Source organism: Clupea harengus, chromosome 2 (genome assembly GCF_900700415.2).
Source record: "Clupea harengus chromosome 2, Ch_v2.0.2, whole genome shotgun sequence".
In the NCBI taxonomy this organism is placed as follows: domain Eukaryota; kingdom Metazoa; phylum Chordata; class Actinopteri; order Clupeiformes; family Clupeidae; genus Clupea; species Clupea harengus.
The window spans coordinates 31,205,456-31,224,559 of NC_045153.1; the positions used below are offsets into that span (position 1 = coordinate 31,205,456).

Here is a 19,104-nt window from a genome sequence, read left to right on the forward strand (position 1 = left end):
GTTATCATCTGGTGAACGGGGAGCTTTGAGTTAGTGAAGCTACCACTCCTATAGAATATGCAGACAGGGTTTAGCCACATTGTTAGGCAGTGTATTCCTTGAAAGGTCTTTGGCTCATTTAGATACATTATTTACAAGGTTGCGCAAAGATGCACATTCCATGGATAATGTTTCTTTGACCTATGATGACCCTTTGTCAAGTAGAGCAGCAGGATGTTTCCACGGATACTGTTTCTATGACCCTTTGTCAACTAGAACGGCAGGATGTTTCACTCATATTTGTTTGTTTGCCTTTTAGAACTGCGGTTATGGCATCAAAGATGAGGACTATGACTGTGTTTCGTGCCCGTCGGGGAAGTTTTCCAAGGGCAAGTACGAGATCTGCCGGAGGCACAAGGACTGCGACGCTCTGTATCGAGCCACGGTGATGATCGCCGGGACCCCAGACAGAGATGCTGAGTGTGGGCCCTGCCTACAAGGGTGAGCAGCCAAACAACACCACTACATAATAGAACTACAACTCCACTACATAATAGAATAATAGAACTACAACTCCACTACATAATAGAACTACAACTCCACTACATAATAGAACTACAACTCCACTACAACACAACTACATAATAGAAATACAACTCCACTACATAATAGAACTACAACTCCACTACATAATAGAACTACAACTCCACTACAACACCACTACATAATAGAACTACAACTCCACTACATAATAGAACTACAACTCCACTACATAATAGAACTACAACACCACTACAACTTCACTACATAATAGAACTACAACACCTCTACATAATAGAACTACAACTCCACTACATAATAGAACTACAACACCACTACATAATAGAACTACAACTCCACTACATAATAGAACTACAACTCCACTACATAATAGAACTACAACTCCATTTTGAACAAAATGAGTGCAGAGATGTGCAGGGAGACGGGGGTGTGTGTGTGTGTGTGTGTGTGGGGGGGGGGGGGGGGGTGTAGTGTGTAGCATGCTGTATGCTGTATGCTGAGGTCTGTAACAGCACAAACAGAATAGAGTCAGGACAGCTCTGCTCTGAGCACCCTTCACCAGGATCCACCTCACCATATAAGTCCCAGAGGCGCCCCCAGAGTGACTATGGCACCATCCTGAACACCCATCTGCCCATCTGCTATTGTGTCCAAGAAGGACATGGAAGCAATGAAGAGAATAAGCTGTTGCAGGGCTGAATGGAGCCTCTGATCCCCCCCCCCCCCCCTCCCCCCCTCCCTTCACCATCTCCAGCCACCCTGACTCTCCTCAGCAAGTGGATATGGACCCAGCATGTGAAAGGGCTCTGTAGCTGTACCCACTTAAAATGGGGGTCTGTTTTCAATTCTCTCTCTGTAAATATATACAAAAATACTGCTTTTCAAAAAAGGACATTATGGGGTGCATTTAATATATCATTTCAAGGCCCTCTCCAATAAAAAAAGTTCTGCACTGATTGAGCCAAAATTTGTTTTTAGAGTGACAAAATGTTTGTCTTTAGATCAATCAAGTCAGTGCGATTTGGTGGACTAGATTCTGGTTAAGTTACTCTGAGACGTAATATACAACAACACACTTGATTTCAGACAGGATATTGACTGATTCATTTCTGCTTTAATTTTAAAGCCCTGACATGAAATGACTTCAAAAGAACACTCATGGCATGTGTACCCACTCATTTCTGGCCTCAAGCTAACTAAATAAGCAAACTCAAGGTTTCTTCATCTTTCTCCCCTCATTCTGAACACTGTGACAGCTTCAGACATGTTGGTGGAACACTGTGCCTGTGAGCGCTCAGGACAGTAGCCCGGAACTTGAGGTTCTGTAGTGGTCAAACACTGAGCTCTTTTGGGAGTTGAGTTGAGGTTCTGTAGTGGTCTAACACAGAGCTCTTTTGGGAGTTGAGTTGAGGTTCTGTAGTGGTCTAACACAGAGCTCTTTTGGGAGTTGAGTTGAGGTTCTGTAGTGGTCTAACACAGAGCTCTTTTGGGAGTTGAGTTGAGGTTCTGTAGTGGTCTAACACAGAGCTCTTTTGGGAGTTGAGTTGAGTGACTGTTGGTCAGTGTGGGATTGGGCTATTTGGCTTAGGTTGCGTTATTATATCCATTCTGGATAAGTAAACATGTGTGTGTGTGTGTGTGTGTGTGTGTGTGCGTGCGTGTGTGTGTGCATGCGTGCGTGCGTGAGCGTGCGCATATGTGAGCACATGTCTGCATGTCTGCAAGTGCATGAAGTAGTGGAAAAATGTAATCCTTCATGGCATAATACTGTGCGTATAATGATCATTTGAATCCTGGGAGCAGTAGAGAATTTCTTGTTCAGTAGTTGTCTGATAGCAATGTGTCTGTCTCACTTCTGTATCTCTTCTCTATCTCTGTCTCGCCAACTCCAGCTTCTGTTCCTCAATAAGCCTTCTCACTGGTGGCTTTGGGCTGTGTCCCTTTGGGTTTTGAACATTTTTATGTTTTATCAGTCTGATCTCACAGTGACTTGGAAAGAAAGCATGGCTTGAAAGGAAGTCTTAATAGGCCTAACATATTGGAAGCAGGGTAGGAACAAGTTGCTGGCTTATGATTAATTGCCCTAGCTTTACTTACAGTTTGCCTCTGAGGGCGGATGGATTTGATGCTATAAATTATTCCTTCCCGTTTTTTTTTACGAGATCAGCATTGAAGGCATTAACTTTTTGACTTTTTGACCTTGTTGGAAAGCTCTTTTTTCCTCTCTGAAATTGAATATCCTGATTCACGTCCTGCTTTAGTACTTCCTCAAAATAAAAAAAAGAAGACACTTGGGTTGTTTTCAAGGAACGCCAGTGATCAATGAGCAAACATAAAACTCCTTCCTCTTTGATGGAGTTTCAGGGCTGTGACAGTCCAGTATATGTAGATTTATGAGTCCTGTTGCTGCTGACAAAAGCCCTCTTCCTACCATCCTGTCATCAGTGGAATTGGTATTGGTTGGGCCATGTATGGAGGTACAGGAGGATGAGCCTCAGGAGAGAGAATACCAAAAAAAAAAACGTATCATATGGGCTAATCACATGCAGCTGACATCAGACATTTGTCAAATGTGTTTAAGTGCAACATGACACCTGCTCATTAGCAATATTTTACTGTCAAAAGATCACTTTTGAGATTGTGTGTTTTTTTTTCTTCTTCCAGGTACTACATCCTGGAGAACCGACCACGGAACATCTACGGGATGGTGTGCCATTCCTGTCAGAACGCTCCGAAGAACACCAAAGAGTGTAAGAATGAACCCAGACCTATAAAACTGCAGTATTCCTGTGGTAGGCCACACCTCACAGTGCCACCATTCCACATCCGTACTGAGCTTCAATCCATGATCATGTTAGGAAAACCTCGTTCATAAATCATCATCTTTCCAAACAATCTTCTCACCGCGCCACATGTAACACGCTCTGGGATATATCTCTCTGAGAAATGATATAGATTTGAACTCGCTCCTTTATCAGGAACATGCACACGTACTCTCCGTGCCTCTTTTCTTTTCTGCTGGTGCAGAAATACTCAATTATGATAAATGGTTCCATTTGTCTGGGTCTGCATGTATGTGCGTAGCTCTTCTCATCAGAGAGAGAGGGAGAGCGAGAGGGAGAGATGGGCAGGGCCACACACAGCCATGATCCAACCAGAAAACCCTCAGACCAACCAACTCAACCAACATCTGAAATCATCACCAGAATCCCAAACCAGTATCCTAATGACACCAATAGCTGCTCATCAATACAACATGCAGGGAGGACCTGGGTCTGCCTGGAGTCCATCAGCAGTGACGTTACTGGTTGATGAATATTCGTAGATTTATTTTCTTTCTTTGGCTCCGGTCTGGTGTTTGGCAGATCATTCATAACATCATTGACTTGCTGATTACGTTGCATACCTGAAGAGCTGAGTGTATGGAACAAACCCACAGAGGTTGCAGTGACACAGAGCAGAGCAGAGCAGAGCAGAGCAGAGAGGTCTGTCTCCTACGGGAAGCGCTCTTTAAGAGCAGCACAGTCCCAGCGGTCTAGAGCAGGCAATGCCAGCAGGAGGAACTTGATCCCAGCAACATGTGCTGCTCTCCTCCTCTACAAAGACTACCAGAATTGATGTATTCATCTCTCGCTATAGTGGATTTCGATTATCCTGCAACTCCTCCTTCTGACATTTTCGAATCTGTGTTGATGGGAATGTTGACAGTTACTTGAAGTCTAATGACCGAAGAGGTACCAGGACTGGGTTTGGTGAGAGATTCACTGGTGTCCCCAAAATGACTCATTGGCTGGTATTTGGAAGTCAGGCAAATAGTTAACAGGGCCGTTATGTGTGTGAACGTGTAAGATTAATAAAAGATGTCAGATGGAGACCAACAGCAAACAGCTGCTGTATTTTTACATTGTAGCGGCTTCACAAACTTCCCCAAGAATATTTATTTTTTCTCTCTCACAAATTACACACTTGCATTACTATCATTAAGGAAAGCTTCATCAATCAAAACCCAACCATTTATTGACAACTTGTTTTGTACAAGGATGTGATTGATATTTGTGGTGTAACCTTAATGGCTAAACCATAAAAATCTAAGTTTTCTTACTAGACAGGAAGGTGATGAGTTCATCTGTGTATACAGAAAAGGATTTTTCCGCGCATCTTTAATTGTTTTTCAGTTCGGGATGATTGAGGTGACAATGGCAAGAGGAGTTAGATTTTAATTACAGACATCTAGCGGGGGCCTCAGAAATACCAAGGTCACAGCTATGTAGAGCATAACATGGAGTTACTTGTTTTGTGTGAAGACAGGCTAGCACTTGCCAGGCAATCTGCAAATTATACTAGTTCACAGCATAGTTGTTGTCTAATAATTAAAAGTATGGAGGGCATAAAAAGATTATTAACATGCTGCTGCTTGCAATATTACTTCTGTAGTGAGTCGCAGAGTTTTTCTGTCCAGCTTGCTTCCAAATGTATTCCAGACCTCCCAGCCAGTGACATGGCCACAGGTGATTTTAATAAGACTATACTGCGTTGTGGCCATGCCACATTTGTAGGGTTCTCCGTTTTCAGGGCAGTCACTTAGTATCACATTGAAATGAAATCAAAGGACCATTTAACTTCCTTTGAAGAGTAAAGAAAATTGCGAGGCATTCTTTGTCACAGGACAAATTGAATTAGCTGCAGTGGGATTTGTTAAAACCATATCTTAATTGACTACCCCTAGACTGTATCACTTCAACATTATGCAGTTTTTATATAAAGGTTCTTCAAATTTAAATTAGCCCTTAAATCTATGCATGTGCTATACAGTATACACATAAATGTATAAAGTCGAAACAAACATGTGCTGCTTAAGAGCATTATCCATTGTTCTTGTGTTCTTGAAAACCAAATGTCTTCCTCTGCTTATTTAAAGGGTGTATGTGTAATTAATGACAAGAGGTAAATACAACAGATCTTACATTAGTGATAATAGGTAAATGTAACAGATCTAAAATTACTTGAAATTGTCCTACCGCATCTTCAACTAAATAAACACAGTTTTTAGTCTAGTTTTTAGTTTTATGGTGTCTTCTGTTACCACCGTCTCCCTGATCCAAATGTCTTTAAGAAGTGTTGACAAGCTTTACTGACAGACAGAGGGGGGAATTCACAAGGCAGTTTGATGTCGGATGAGATTAATAATTGCTAATAATGAATGGCCTGTGGATAGAGGAAGCCACAATGACTTCTTCAGATTTGGAAAAGCTCAGCGTCAGTAGTGTGCCAAATTAGCTTCCAAGCTGTGCCAAGCACTAAATGATCTCAAACTGTTTTCAAGCTGTACAAAACACGAAGTGATCTCAAACTGATTTGAATGAGTAGCACAGCCATGGAAACTCAGTTTCACAAGGGTTTTCATAACTGTAGTCCTGCCTTACCTGGCAATGTGGCTGCCTACAACGCCAATTAGTACCACATACTAAAGGAAAGAAAGTCAATGTCCTGCAGATAATCTCAATGACATGCACGCACTCACGCATGCACGCACACACACAGAAACACATGCATGCACATGTTTATGTACATAAACACATTCATTCACATGTATACACACACAAACAAACTATCTCATAATTTGTGGATTTAAACTGTGGGTGGTTTTCTAGTATATACAGTGACTAACAGTTGTTTTTGATGGAAAAGCGCAGAATTCAAAGCAATGTTAAACAAAAGCTGTCCTTGGTGAATGAATAATTATAACCACTCAGTCCGTCTTTTACCTCAGCAGACATTTCTCCTCTCAATCCCTTAAATCTGTTATGAAGTGCTAAGTTACATTCTACAGACAAAAAGGGCCGTGAGCAGACCGTGCTTGTCCTCTGGTTTGGGAACCCTGTGCATAAAAACGACGTTTTCTAAGTGGGCCATGGTGCGCACTGCATTTCAAGTGTCAACACCTGAGCTCAAATAAAAGTTTGCTCAAATAAATGGACCAAGCCCCACACTTTATTAACTGGTCAGCACAGATGGCTGGCATGGTCCTGGCGGCTGTAACACAAGCTGTTTACTCCGGTGACATACTGCGCCATAATGAACACATAAAACTATCCGGGGCCAAAACAAAACTTGTGAAAAAGTACCTATCACATCCCATTGCGCTTTATTAAACAAGCACTGACAACAGTCATGTTTATTGCAGCAGGGAAGCCTGAGGAAGCCAGCAGTCCCAGAGGAGATGACTTAATTCATAGTAGAACTAAATTAAATTTAAAATTTATGACACATAAATGTTAAGATATAAAAATGACAAAAGGAAAGGCACATTTACGGACGTTTCAATATTGTTCTCAGCAGACCATCCAATCAGATTTTATGAACGCTTGTAGTATGCTTGGCATTTTGGAGGTTCTTTGCGAGCAGAGGGCGTGTAAACTGCACCATGCTCTCTGGCCACAGTGGAGAAAGACTTACCAATGGTTGTGACAGTCTAATCATGATGAAGCACTCGTGGTTTTCTGACATTGTGTGTGTTTTTCTTATTGCAGGCATGCGCACATCCAAACAATCAGGACAGGGTCGCAGCGTGTCTTCAAGCAGTACCACCATTTTTCCACACCCAGAGAAAGGTGTGCTTAATCATACCAACTCATTGTTCTTTTTAAAGACTACCTGAAATGATTAGTTGTGTGTTACAGAGGCCATTTTTAAAAGTACCATGGGAGTGTCAATCAGCATGCATGAGTGTATTTATTTTGTATCCTCTTGCCGTAGATCCAACTGGACAAGGTCACCTAGCAACGGCCCTCATCATCGCCATGTCAACCATCTTCATCATGGCCATCGCCATAGTGCTGATCATCATGTTCTATATCCTCAAAGCCAAGCCCAGTGGACAAGGTAAGGCAGACATTACACCAGGTTCTGTACATGCGCTCTCACAATCCCCCTCTCAAAGAAACACCCTCATTCTTATATAATGTCAACAAACCGTCTTGAGAAATAGCATAACTACATGGATTGTGTGTGTGTGTGTGTGTGTGTGTGTGTGTGTGTGTGTGTGTGTGTGTGTGTGTGTGTGTGTGTGTGTGTGTGTGTGTGTGTGTGTGCCTCCAGCCTGCTGTTCTGGCCAGATGGTGAAAACTGTAGAGGCGCAGACAAGCAAACAAGAGGAGAAGAAGGAAGTCCAAGGTATGAAACTTCTCAGGACTGAAAGGCTCCAGAGAACATTGAATTCAGACATAAGTGTGATAACCAAAGTATTGCCAGTTCACTGAGGGAGCACGGCAGATGCTCTGCAGCACCTCCATTCTTTGGTGTTTTCTGACAGTTTTGTGGGCTACATACCTCTTGAGAAGTGAGCGAGACCTCTTGGAATGTTTAGTTAAGGTTTTACCTGTAGCTTTAGGCTATAGATGTGCAGACTCAGGGTAACAGGGCCTGGAACCTGATACTGACAGTTACTTCTAAAGTGTATTGGGTCATTAGGCTTGGGTATTCGGATGCATTGAAATGCAAATACTATTTGGAGGATGAGATTGTTGCTGAACAGGAGAGCATATATATGTGCCGCTTATAATAGATTACGCTGATAATCACTTAAGTTGATTTGATCTATTTGAAGTCAAATCTAGGCGATAACTTCTATGCATGCCATTCTCTGAGGTCTGAGAGCTAGCTCTAGCGCTACGTAATAGTTATCAGCTGCCTGGGCTTCACATATTCACACATGGCTGGCGCTAGGGAAGCTAGCGAGTGTATTAACATGTACTGCTGCACAGGAATTCACTTTTCATCAGCAGGTCTGAGACCGGCATCAATCATTTCTCCCACGCTTGTCAAACAGTATTAGTTATGCGGAGTCCCTGTTGTCAGCTCGCAGGTTTTGGTCCAATTATAGAATCTAATGCAAACTTCATGTTGTCAAGTCTTCTCTTCCACCTGGACTGTTTCTCAAGAACGGTGATTCAGACTTCAGAGGTGTTTGGATAATGCCAGCCAGACTCAATAGGAAAGAAAAGACAGGAATCCTCCAGCTGCATCATGATACTGAAATGGTTTTGGTGTTTCATTTCTATAAAGGCCACCCTCAAGTGTGATGTGTCAGTGGTGCTATTAGTTTGGAGTTGGAGAGGTTCGCCACTAAATGAATGAAATTAAAAGCCTAATAGTTTAGTGCCAGAATATGCTCCTTGGTATCTGTGCATACAAGAGCAGCTGTCTTCTCTTTGAAAGCACCTAATTAAGGTTTCTACGTCAGGACGTCAGTTTGATGGACAGTAGCTGTATAGCTGAGAGCACCTTGAACTGATTTCTCCAATGAATGCCATCACTTCAAATCATTCTACCAGTGTGTGGGCCAGGCTTCAGTGAGGCCGTCCAACAAAACATCTCATGACTAGCGTCACAGGTGGTGGACTTGTTTCTCATCGTGGCCTTAGAGGGGATTAGATCCATGACATTCATTTAGAGAGACATCATAGTTACCATTTCCTGACTTTATTTATTTACCACAACAGAACAGAGCAGGGTAGTGACCGGTGTTGTTCGGTTGTGAGCATTCCATGGGAGGTAGGAGAACAGTGAGTCCCCATGAGAATAGAAATGAAGAAACGTTTGCAGTTACCGATTCATTTCATGTTGATTTGGTCTGACATGGATTACAATCAAAGTAAGTTTTATTTTATTTTTTTATTTCAATTTTTTTTCTCCAGAAAATGTTGTGATATTCTCGGAGAAGGATGAATTCGATAAGCTCAAGCCTACTCCTCCCAAGACGGTGAAAAGGTAAGAACTGCTCTGTGATGTAAAAGCCTTTACATTTATAGGTATTTAACAGATCATTACATTAATGGTTTAACTTGGGTTTGCATTATTCTCCTTACATCGGGAATGAATCTAAATGTGACAACAAAGACAAGACATGTACACTCTGTTGAAACTTGAACGAAGGCCTCAAAGACATGATTTTTATCTGGTTTTCTGCTCAGGATCTGCCGGTAATTAAGTCACCACAGGGCAAGTTCTAGCAGTTGAGTCTAGCTGCTGGCTCTTTTCGTGGCGTAGGCAGTTCTGGAATGGTTTTGTGTGTGTGTACCCCCTTGAATGAGCATGGCATGGAAAACCAAGTTCACTTGGAGTTTTTTTTCTTTTCTTGTCTGGAAACATTATGTGGCTTTGGGAGGGATGAGGTAGTTGAGCACAAACGCGCCCTGAAGCCTGGGTTTCAGGGGGAGATGTTCATTTACACAAACATAATTGAGGGAGTTATAATTATGAGCTGCCTCAACCAAACCACCAGTTGAAAACAGCACTTCTTTGGAGGGTGACAGCTCTTTGCCCTAAACCCTTTCCTTCTTTTTTTCACCTGTCTGAGAAGAAGTGGGGAGAGCCAGCTTCTCTCCTTGACCCATCTTCAACCAGACAATGAGGGTTTATTCTCTGTTACACACCAGGCATGAGAACAGATGAATTCTCATGAGGGCTTGACACACACTCATCAGGATAGTCTTACATATCGGGTGAAGCTGTATGTCATGTGTTACAATTCTAGAACTTAGTTTAGCCTACACAACTGCACTGACTAGAGAAACGCAGGTCTGTCTCCACAGCCCTCTGAGAAGCTCTAGTGAGACTGTAAGGACAAGAGTGTGATGGTGAAGCCCCATCCCCCAGCACTCAGGGGAAATAGTGTGGCTGAGCAGGGCACGCATGCATGCCAGAGGATGTGCTAATTCAGTGTGGTGGTTGCCAAGTCGGAGCAGGTATTATATGTCTTAGAAACAATGACATTCTGTGAGCATCTCTGAGCACCCTTTGTCAACAAGGTGCTTTTACCAGAAATAGTCAGAGGGGGCAATTGTTCTGCAGGCTGTGTAATATGCCTAAGCAAGGTTACCTAAGGTGGTGGTGATGTGGAAAAAAAATCAGGAACCAAGGTGCATTGGTAAATGTCTACCAAACCATCACAAGATAACATATTACAGTGGTGTCCTAATAGATGATCATACAGGTGCAGGCTCTGCAGTTCAACTTGACGGTGTTCCTAAGCACTAAACATGCTGACGTGCGCTGTTGTCCTCAGTGAGAACGATGCCTCCTCGGAGAACGAGCAGCTGTTGAGCCGCAGCATTGACAGTGACGAGGAGGCCGCCCAGGAGAAGCAGGGTGCCTCGGACCTCTGCCTGTTGTCACTGGTGCATCTCACCCGGGAGAAGACCTGCTCGGCCAGCACCATCTGCAACAATAACAACAACAGCAAGGCCACCGGGGTAAGCCACTCAGACCGTATGCCAGGAACTTTCCAGTTTAGATTTCAAAACGGCCTGACTACATATTCTTTGGTGTAGGGCAGCCCTGTTTATTAGAAATGTACTGGAGTAAAATGAAATAGCCAGTAGATTTGATGGCTTAACTTCTCACAACTGCTATCTGTACTATTTATTTCTCTTTTGCTGCTACGTCATCCTTTAAGGTGTAAACTACCATTTTGTTTTAATATTCATAAGTCGTTGGAGACAGAGAGGTCGTATTTCCTGACTCAGGCTGACTTCTTGTTTGTCACTGTACCCGCAGATTCAGAGTCGAAGGAAAAAAATCTTGGATCTCTACACAAAGGCCTGCAGTGTTGCTGAGGGTAAGTGGTGTTTCTCTCCCTACCTGCAGCCCAAACAGACAAGTGCTTTGTCCCCCCTGCAGCTCCCACTCAATGGACGAGCTTGAACAATATCAGGCGCAAAGCACCAGCCTGGTAGCTTAACGATGTGCGCTAAGAAAGGTTTCATAAGCAAGCGCAACGCATGCCTATAAAACTGAGCTCATAGGCAATAAGTCTGTGCTTTCCTAGGTCACTGAGTGAGCATATGCTCAGCTGCATCTGGAACCGTGGATGAGGCGCTTCCACCCAAACTGATCTCAGACCATCTGTCATGCATCTTGTATCTCTCTTGAATACATTAACACTGACCAAATGAGGCAAGCTGTTTGGATATGAGCTTTTCCACTGCCGTGCCTCATGTTTGTGTTCCTTTCTACTCTCTGTTATAACAACAAAATTAATTCCTTCTGCACTGGCATAGGTCAAAAGTAGCTCTACCCTTTTAAAAACAGGGAAGAAATGGGGAAAAAAATCCTTTACAAATTTTCAAAGGGGTTGTATTAATTATGCTAGTGTCAAACAACTTGTATTCAGGTCTTTTACACATCTATTAAGAGATTAAATTCTACTCTATTCTATTCTATAAAGTACCTTGATAAACCATAAAAGATGTGACTATGTTATAAGAAATTATAACGTATTCATGCTCTGTTGTTCTACCTGAGGTTTTGCAATAAAAAGTAAATTAAAATAATCTAACAATAAGCTTAACTCTGGCCCTAAATGTCCATATTTGAAAGCATAAACCTCCACCCACTGACCAGAGCATCTTCCTCCTGCCCTGCCAGGTCTGAGTCCCACGGAGCTGCCCTTTGACTGTCTGGAGAAGACCAGCCGCATGCTCAGCTCCACCTACAACACGGACAAGGCTGTGGTGAAGACGTGGCGTCACCTGGCCGAGAGCTTCGGCTTGAAGCGCGACGAGATTGGGGGCATGACGGACGGCATGCAGCTGTTCGACCGCATCAGCACAGCTGGCTACAGCATCCCGGACCTGCTCACCAAGCTGGTGCAGATCGAGCGCCTGGACGCCGTGGAGTCCCTCTGCATAGACCTGCTCGGGGGGCTGGAGGGGGTACCCCACATTCCCGTGGGCCCCACTCTCTCGTCCCGCTGTGCCAGTGTGTAAGAACCTCTCCTCTCCTCCCCACCAAACCCCCCCCCCCCCCACCTCTTTAACAGCTCCGCTTCACATGAAGAATACCAGCAGGCCTCCCTGGCAGAGACACAGAGAGACAGGCGTGCATACGGAGCCTCGTCCCTCACACGTTGCCTGCCCGCCCGCCCGCCTGCCTGCCTGTTGTTTTCCCTCTCTGACTCTCAGTGCACAGCAGGCTGGAACTAACAGCACGTTACTGAACTCATTAGGGACCAAGAACAGCCCGGGCCTGAGATGAATCATGAAGTCCAGTTTGGATTTTTTTATTTAGTATTTTTCTTTTTACTTTTTAAAGTTGTCAGTTGTTTCTTTCTCTCTTGTTTTGGTTGTTTTATGTCTCCCACAAACCACAAGTTGGTTTCTATTATCCTCATGATTGGGTAAAGGAACAGGCGAACAACAAAATACCCTGCAAACTTCCCGCAGGATGCTCCAGAGAAGTGGCTGAGTTTTAAGCAGTCAATGTCTTTTTGATCATTTCACAAGGTTCAGTGGGAAAAAAAGGCTCTGAAAACAGTTTTACTTATGGAAGTCCCACAAGTCACCCACAGTGCCCATACCATCCCAGCCCAGTGGAGCCCAGTTTAACAGCCTTCTCATAAGCCTTCTGCTGAGAGGTCTATTAGGTTCACATGAAGGTATATCAACTTCACATGAAGCCAGCGGTCTTACTCACGCTCTCTACCAAAGCTGGACAGGGAGAAGTCCACCAGATGTTTATGCATGTAGAATTCTAAGTTCCATTTCTACGGTCAAGCAGCATCCAGTTGTCTGAACACACTGATATTCATGGGTTTAGGGCTACATCATAAAGTGCTGGCCTGATGGTGGGGACGGGAGATGGAGCAACAAAACCCCTCGTAAGCCTGTGCCTTCGCCTCCTGTGGTTTGTTGCCGCTGCTGGTTATAATTGGCCCGAAATTGGTGGTTTACAAAGTGCCTGTGATTTCCAGCACCCAATTAACTAATAAGACGAAATGGAAAAGCCATAAAAGTGGCTAATATAACCGAAAGGCAGCCGCTGAGGCACTTAACTGCATGCCAAAGGTGCCAGTGAAACGGGCAACACAGCGGCATGCCTGCTGACCAGCGGACTAGCCCACTTTCATGCATTCAAGCCAGGGAATTCTAAATAAGCTGTAAATGACAACTGTTCTTAACTTTATGCAATGTTGGAACATATTTGTGCCCTATTTGAGAACTAGTTCATTTTTGTGTACTGTTTCAGTGTTTGCTCTCCAGGCATTCCAATGCGTACTCTTCACAGTCAGACAGGATTGAGTTTCACAAATTGAATTGAATTTGCCATCATTTTTACTTTTGTAACCACAATGATATAATAACATTAATTATATGAATATAATTTCAATGTACAATTTAGTGAATGATCTAATAAGTACAATATTTGGGGCTCATATGCAGCCTTATATTGTCTGTGTTAAGAGAAGAAAAAGAGAAAGAGAAGCCAACTCCAGATGCACCAAATATCCTTCTCCATCCAGATGTGCTCTTGCCCCAGATGTGCTGGATGATCATTCACACTTTATCATAAATTGCAGGTGTGTGGCCGTTTAATATAAGCTTAGGTAGCGCCCCCTAAACACTATATCAGGGCAGGCGTTGTGCCGTGTACAAATACTCTGGCACATGCCAAGAATTGGAGAGCATCTAAGAGCAGTATGTAAGCCATTCAGAAGCTGAACGCAAGCAATATCATCAAGGGTTTTTATAGTATTAATTGGGATCAACGGACCAATAGTATTTCTTTAGCCCACAGATAATCCAATCAAGTACAATTACCCTAAAACCTATAATAATCGAAATGTGACTTCCTTGCGTTGACAAACGATTCGTGGACTGTGAAAACGAGATGTTTTTTTTTTCTTGACTTTGTAACAGTGCTCTCGACCACTTGTAAAAGAGGAGAGCAAAAATAAGAAAAGATTGGTGAAACCCAGAAAACAATGGGTACTAACAAAACAAGACCAAATCATGGATACGAACAAAAACAAGTGGAAATGTGTTCGTATATCGCTTCCTGCATGAGGCCCTTGTTACACATAACTAGCTGTGTTAGCTACTATGTGTTTCAAACAGAACTGGTTAGTCTCTGTCATGACTAGAACAAGAGTGTGTGTGTGTCCACAGTCTCTGCAGTGCTGTGTTCACACAGCTAAGACCCAGTTTTTGCCAAAGTTCAATTCAACAGGAGCAGGACTCCGGTGGTGTTAAGGAACGGATCTGCATGTACATTCTTACGCTTTTGACATGTATTCACTGCCAAATATCTATTGTTTCACCATGTAAAGCAGGACAGAGCAGCCATCAGTGAATGACAGAAATGTGGTTGGGCTTGGTTGATAACAGGTTCACTTACCTCAACATATTTTACGTACAGAGTAGATTTTAAGAAAACACAAAAGCAAAACAATACCAGATGTACAATACAAAATGTAAGTGTATATATAACTTATTACTGTACATATGCATCGCAATAAAGAAGTATTAGTTAGAAATTAAAAAAGCTTTTCAGTTTTTATTTTAATCTTTATCACCATTGTTCGAATTCATGTATTTATTTGTTATGTTCAAGTAAAGTTGTTTTTTATGTTCATAAAAAAGCAGAATAAATGCCCCCTTTTGTTTGATTAAAACTTCATGACTTCATGACTGCAGCCATACAGAATTGCACAACCAAGTTTTTCTCCATAGCTGGCGGCTTCCCCTCCTGCTGGACCGAGGGGTTTGATGACAACGTGGCGTAGGTACTGTACGGCCACCACAGTGTATGATTAATAGAGCCCAGATTGAGTTAAGCCTGTATGCATGCGTGTGGTGTGGGGGGGGATACAATGATTCACTTCACACAGCAGAGGGACAGGAGAAGCAATCCCACAGTGCTTTGCACAGCACAGCACTGATTGTGTTTGGCCTCCCTTCACCGTGCATCTCACATGGCCATTAGGCATTAGGCAGCCCCTCCAGCAGCTGTCCATCAGCACTCAGCCATTTGAGTTTTGTTTTACGGTTACTTGAGCGCTTTCAGATGACAGGATCTTTTAGACCCAAAGAATCAAATCGAAAACAAAGTGTGCTCTGTGGTTGGGTGGCTCTTATTGAAAATCACAGGAGGTCTCGAACCATTTGGACTGGAAAACGCAGGGGAAGGGATTTTTTATTGCTTTCTGATGACAGGTCGGGTACTACGCACAGGGACACATGCTATCTCCCACCATCGCAAGCATTCGCTCAAATACACAAACATATGCACACACACACACACACACACACCTAAACACACACAGACACACAGCACATTGCAACTTTATTATATCTGTCATTAATGTATTCATGAGAGGAGAAATATTCTGACAGGATTCTTTGAAGAAAAAAGTGACTTGAGCGGTTCCAGTGTTGAAATGTGCTTCAGAGAACCACGAGCTGCACCCACGCAGGAGTCGGTCCACCAGTCCTCACGACGAGAAGCTCATTAAAAGCAGGCCTTCGGCAGAGAACAGGCAGCGTGACACGGCCGGTCGTTTCCAAAGACAACCCTGCGCTGATGGGCTTCTGTGCTCACGGCTCGGCCACCTCCACCATCTGAGTCACGGGTTTCACCATGGTCTTTTCCCACCGCGTATCACTTCCAGCCATCCCATGTGGCACTACATCAGAGCTGAGCCGTCCCCCTCCCTGCGCACACCTACAGGCCACATATGCCAAGAGGAGCGAGAAAATAAAGAATGAAATACCTCATTGAAGCGCGGCCTGTGATCTTCCCCTGCAGTCAAGAAAAGAAATTGTCAAATGTGATAGCGCTGGGCACTGCAGGCTGTGTTCAGATTTCAAACGGGGCTGGTGTTCTTTGCTGAAGATAATCCCTGGCTTTAAAGGCACCAGGGATGACAGGCACCTGAGGGCTCATTGCGGGAGCTTGTCATTAGGGCTTGGCATTTAGACTGAACGCAGTGCTGGACCCCCCAGGGCAGGGAGTTCTCTTCTCTCTCTCTGTCAGAGTGTGTGTGTGTGTGTGTGTGTGTGTGTGTGTGTGTGTGTGTGTGTGTGTGTGTGTGTGTGTGTGTGTGTGTGTGTGTGTGTGTGTGTGTGTGTGTGTGAAAAGGTGGCAGCAGTGCAGTTGCTCTGGGATGCCCTTTAGACACAGAGTCCATCACACGGAACTGGAGCCTACCATGAGGTGTGTGGACAATAACTGATGGAGCCAGGAAAACTCATCTGTATTCTTGAAATTGTCATAACTTGCATCCTAAACAAAGCTTGTCGAGGCTTGTTATTTGCTGCCATGGCCTCAATACTGCATTGAGAAATGCAACATCTGACATGCTGTTTTGACAGCTTCTAATCATTCACTCTTCACAATGCACACTTAAGCACAAAACATAATTTATTTTGGCGTTTACTATTTAATATGCAGAAAACAGTTTAGGGTGAAACTGCGATCTGTTGTGTTGCCGAAGAGTGAATGAAAATGATGTGAAAATAGAAAGCTAAAGTACGGCAGCATGCTCAAACAAGCCTCCTGCTGTGGATGTCATCAATCACATTCAGACAAATATGGGAAACCGTGTACATTTCCTCAGCCAAGGTATGGCGTATCATTTAAGCAATGAATAAAAACAATGACTAGGGAAGCTTGTTAGTGATAGAATTGAATTTGCCATGAAATCACAAGTATCTACTTACCAATTACACATTGATAGCACAGGTGCCACGGTGTGCAGTCAGTGAGTAGAGTCGGTCTGGTTTCTCATCTCATCAGAAGGCCAGAGGGAACGGAGATGAAAGGCCAGACTGGAATTGTTCACCTACATCATGTGTTCCATGATATGCTATAAAGCATTAGCACAGCATAGTGGTCAGGGGATAAGCAGTCTGTAAAATGGAACATGAACAGGCTTACTAACACTCACAATTAAACACATTTCCTTTCTCTCCTGACTTCTCTTCAAGTGAAATACAGCCCACAATAGAAAGAAAAAAAAACAGGCATTATTATGAACACAAGCGAAATAGACATATGTATTTAGCGGTTTCGAACATTTGAAATGATTGCTTCATTTTATGTCTGGCTAAGCATAACCACTTACCCAAAGTCCCCTTGAAATGTAAATAAAATTTTAATGACCACGAGGCAGAAAAAATAGAACCGTGGGGATGTTAAATTGTTTCCACTGAGATTAAGGTCAACTGAAAATACCCAAACATAAATAACTAAAACCACAGCGCGTTTCTGATGCCTTTCAGTATATAAATGTGTATGAAACAGAACAGATATATATTTTCGAACCTTAAAAAGTACGTCAAGTAATGAAAATAAATAAATCAACTGCTGACAGTTTACTGGAAAATTCACAGGCACTTGGGACCTTGGGGTGTGCATATTAAAATAAATGGCTGTGCCATGATGAATGACGCTTGCTTAGCCTCCCTCCAGATGAAATGCAGAGTTGAGGCGAGTGAGTGGTGGTGAGGAGGGCTCCGACCCTCATCTGCAGGCTTGCACTTCTCCAACGCTGAGCACTTACAGCCAGGGCACATAGGAGGCTTACGCACAGAGCGCTCCAGAGCTGTGAGGTGAATGCTGCATAAGCTGAAGTTGGTTTCGCTCCACTCTAGATAAATGGAAGGTGGCAAGTAACTACACTACAAAAATAAATTAAAAAAAACAAAGGACAAGCTGTTCCTCAGGCAAGACCCATCAAAACCAGTGTGTGGAAAATTAGTTTTTTTTTCACTCCTCAAGTAAAACAGGACATATTCAAACTCAAATATTTTCATTAATTCTGCACCGGCTGCTTTAGGGAACATGTCGTGTTATGGAAAAGCTGTCAAGGCTGGGCACCAGTCTCACAGCAGAACAAATCTGTGTTCACGCTGTTAAACCCTTCACATCACGTCCTGACTGATACCTCATTACAATCTCTTCAACATGGCAAGTTCAAAAATAAAAATGAAAGCTCACTGAAAATAGGACTTCATTACTCTGAAAACTCATTAAACTACTGAAACCTCCTATTTCTAAAACGTGACCGGTCAATCGGTTTCAGTCAAGCAAGGCATCGTGCTAATGGTGTTAATGCTGCATCTCTTCCATCAACAGAAGGCTTTGGAAATGAATGCAAATGTGCAGGTAACGCGCTGACTACACAGCCTAAGAAAGGATTTGTTATTTCTGAATCAACCATGCAGAGATGGGCTACACTGTCAAACGGGGCTACAGGCTAACCATCCGACTCAGAGTAGGTGCACATGGCCGAGGTATGGAACTCCACTCCATCTGGCAGGACCACATCTGCCTGTGTGTGTGTGTGTGAGTGTGTGTGTGAGAGAGATACGCTATAGTGAGAATTATTCAACAAAAGTGAAGCAATCAACACCTGTAATCTTTTAAACCTCCTCAAGCATTCATCATTTTGTTAAATGAAGCAGCTCGCTGAACTGGCAAAGCTGTGAAGGTAGTGAAAGATGAACATGAGCAGTAATCCATCTTCTGTCCTGACTTCAGTATGCTATGGTCAAGTATGCGCACTACAAACGGCTGTGCTTTCTTCCCCAAGATTTCCTCAGATGGTTCCAAATAGAGTGAAATGCACTGAAGGCCAAGGACCTGCAGTGACAGATGTGGCTTTCCAGTAAATAGGAGATTCCAGGAGAGATAGGGCAATTGTCTGCATCTCATTTTAAGTCCAAACATAAATAAATTAAAACCAAAATAGTTTTAAACTGGGTTTAAGTTTTAACATTTGAA

At 43.3% G+C, this 19,104-nt stretch overlaps 1 protein-coding gene across 1 annotated transcript in view; it reads left to right on the forward strand.

Annotated features, from left to right (window-relative positions):
* Positions 1-14,862, forward strand: part of edar (ectodysplasin A receptor) — a 30,234-nt gene extending 15,372 nt beyond the window's left edge. The window contains exons 4-12 of the mRNA XM_012825082.3: positions 299-480; positions 3,205-3,290; positions 7,071-7,151; positions 7,297-7,422; positions 7,639-7,713; positions 9,237-9,309; positions 10,607-10,793; positions 11,098-11,158; positions 11,968-14,862. Of these exons, the coding sequence (XP_012680536.2) occupies positions 299-480; positions 3,205-3,290; positions 7,071-7,151; positions 7,297-7,422; positions 7,639-7,713; positions 9,237-9,309; positions 10,607-10,793; positions 11,098-11,158; positions 11,968-12,308 (1,212 nt within the window). The 3' untranslated portion in view covers positions 12,309-14,862. The remainder of the gene's footprint in view (positions 1-298; positions 481-3,204; positions 3,291-7,070; positions 7,152-7,296; positions 7,423-7,638; positions 7,714-9,236; positions 9,310-10,606; positions 10,794-11,097; positions 11,159-11,967) is intronic.
* The last annotated feature ends 4,242 nt before the right edge of the window (positions 14,863-19,104 follow it).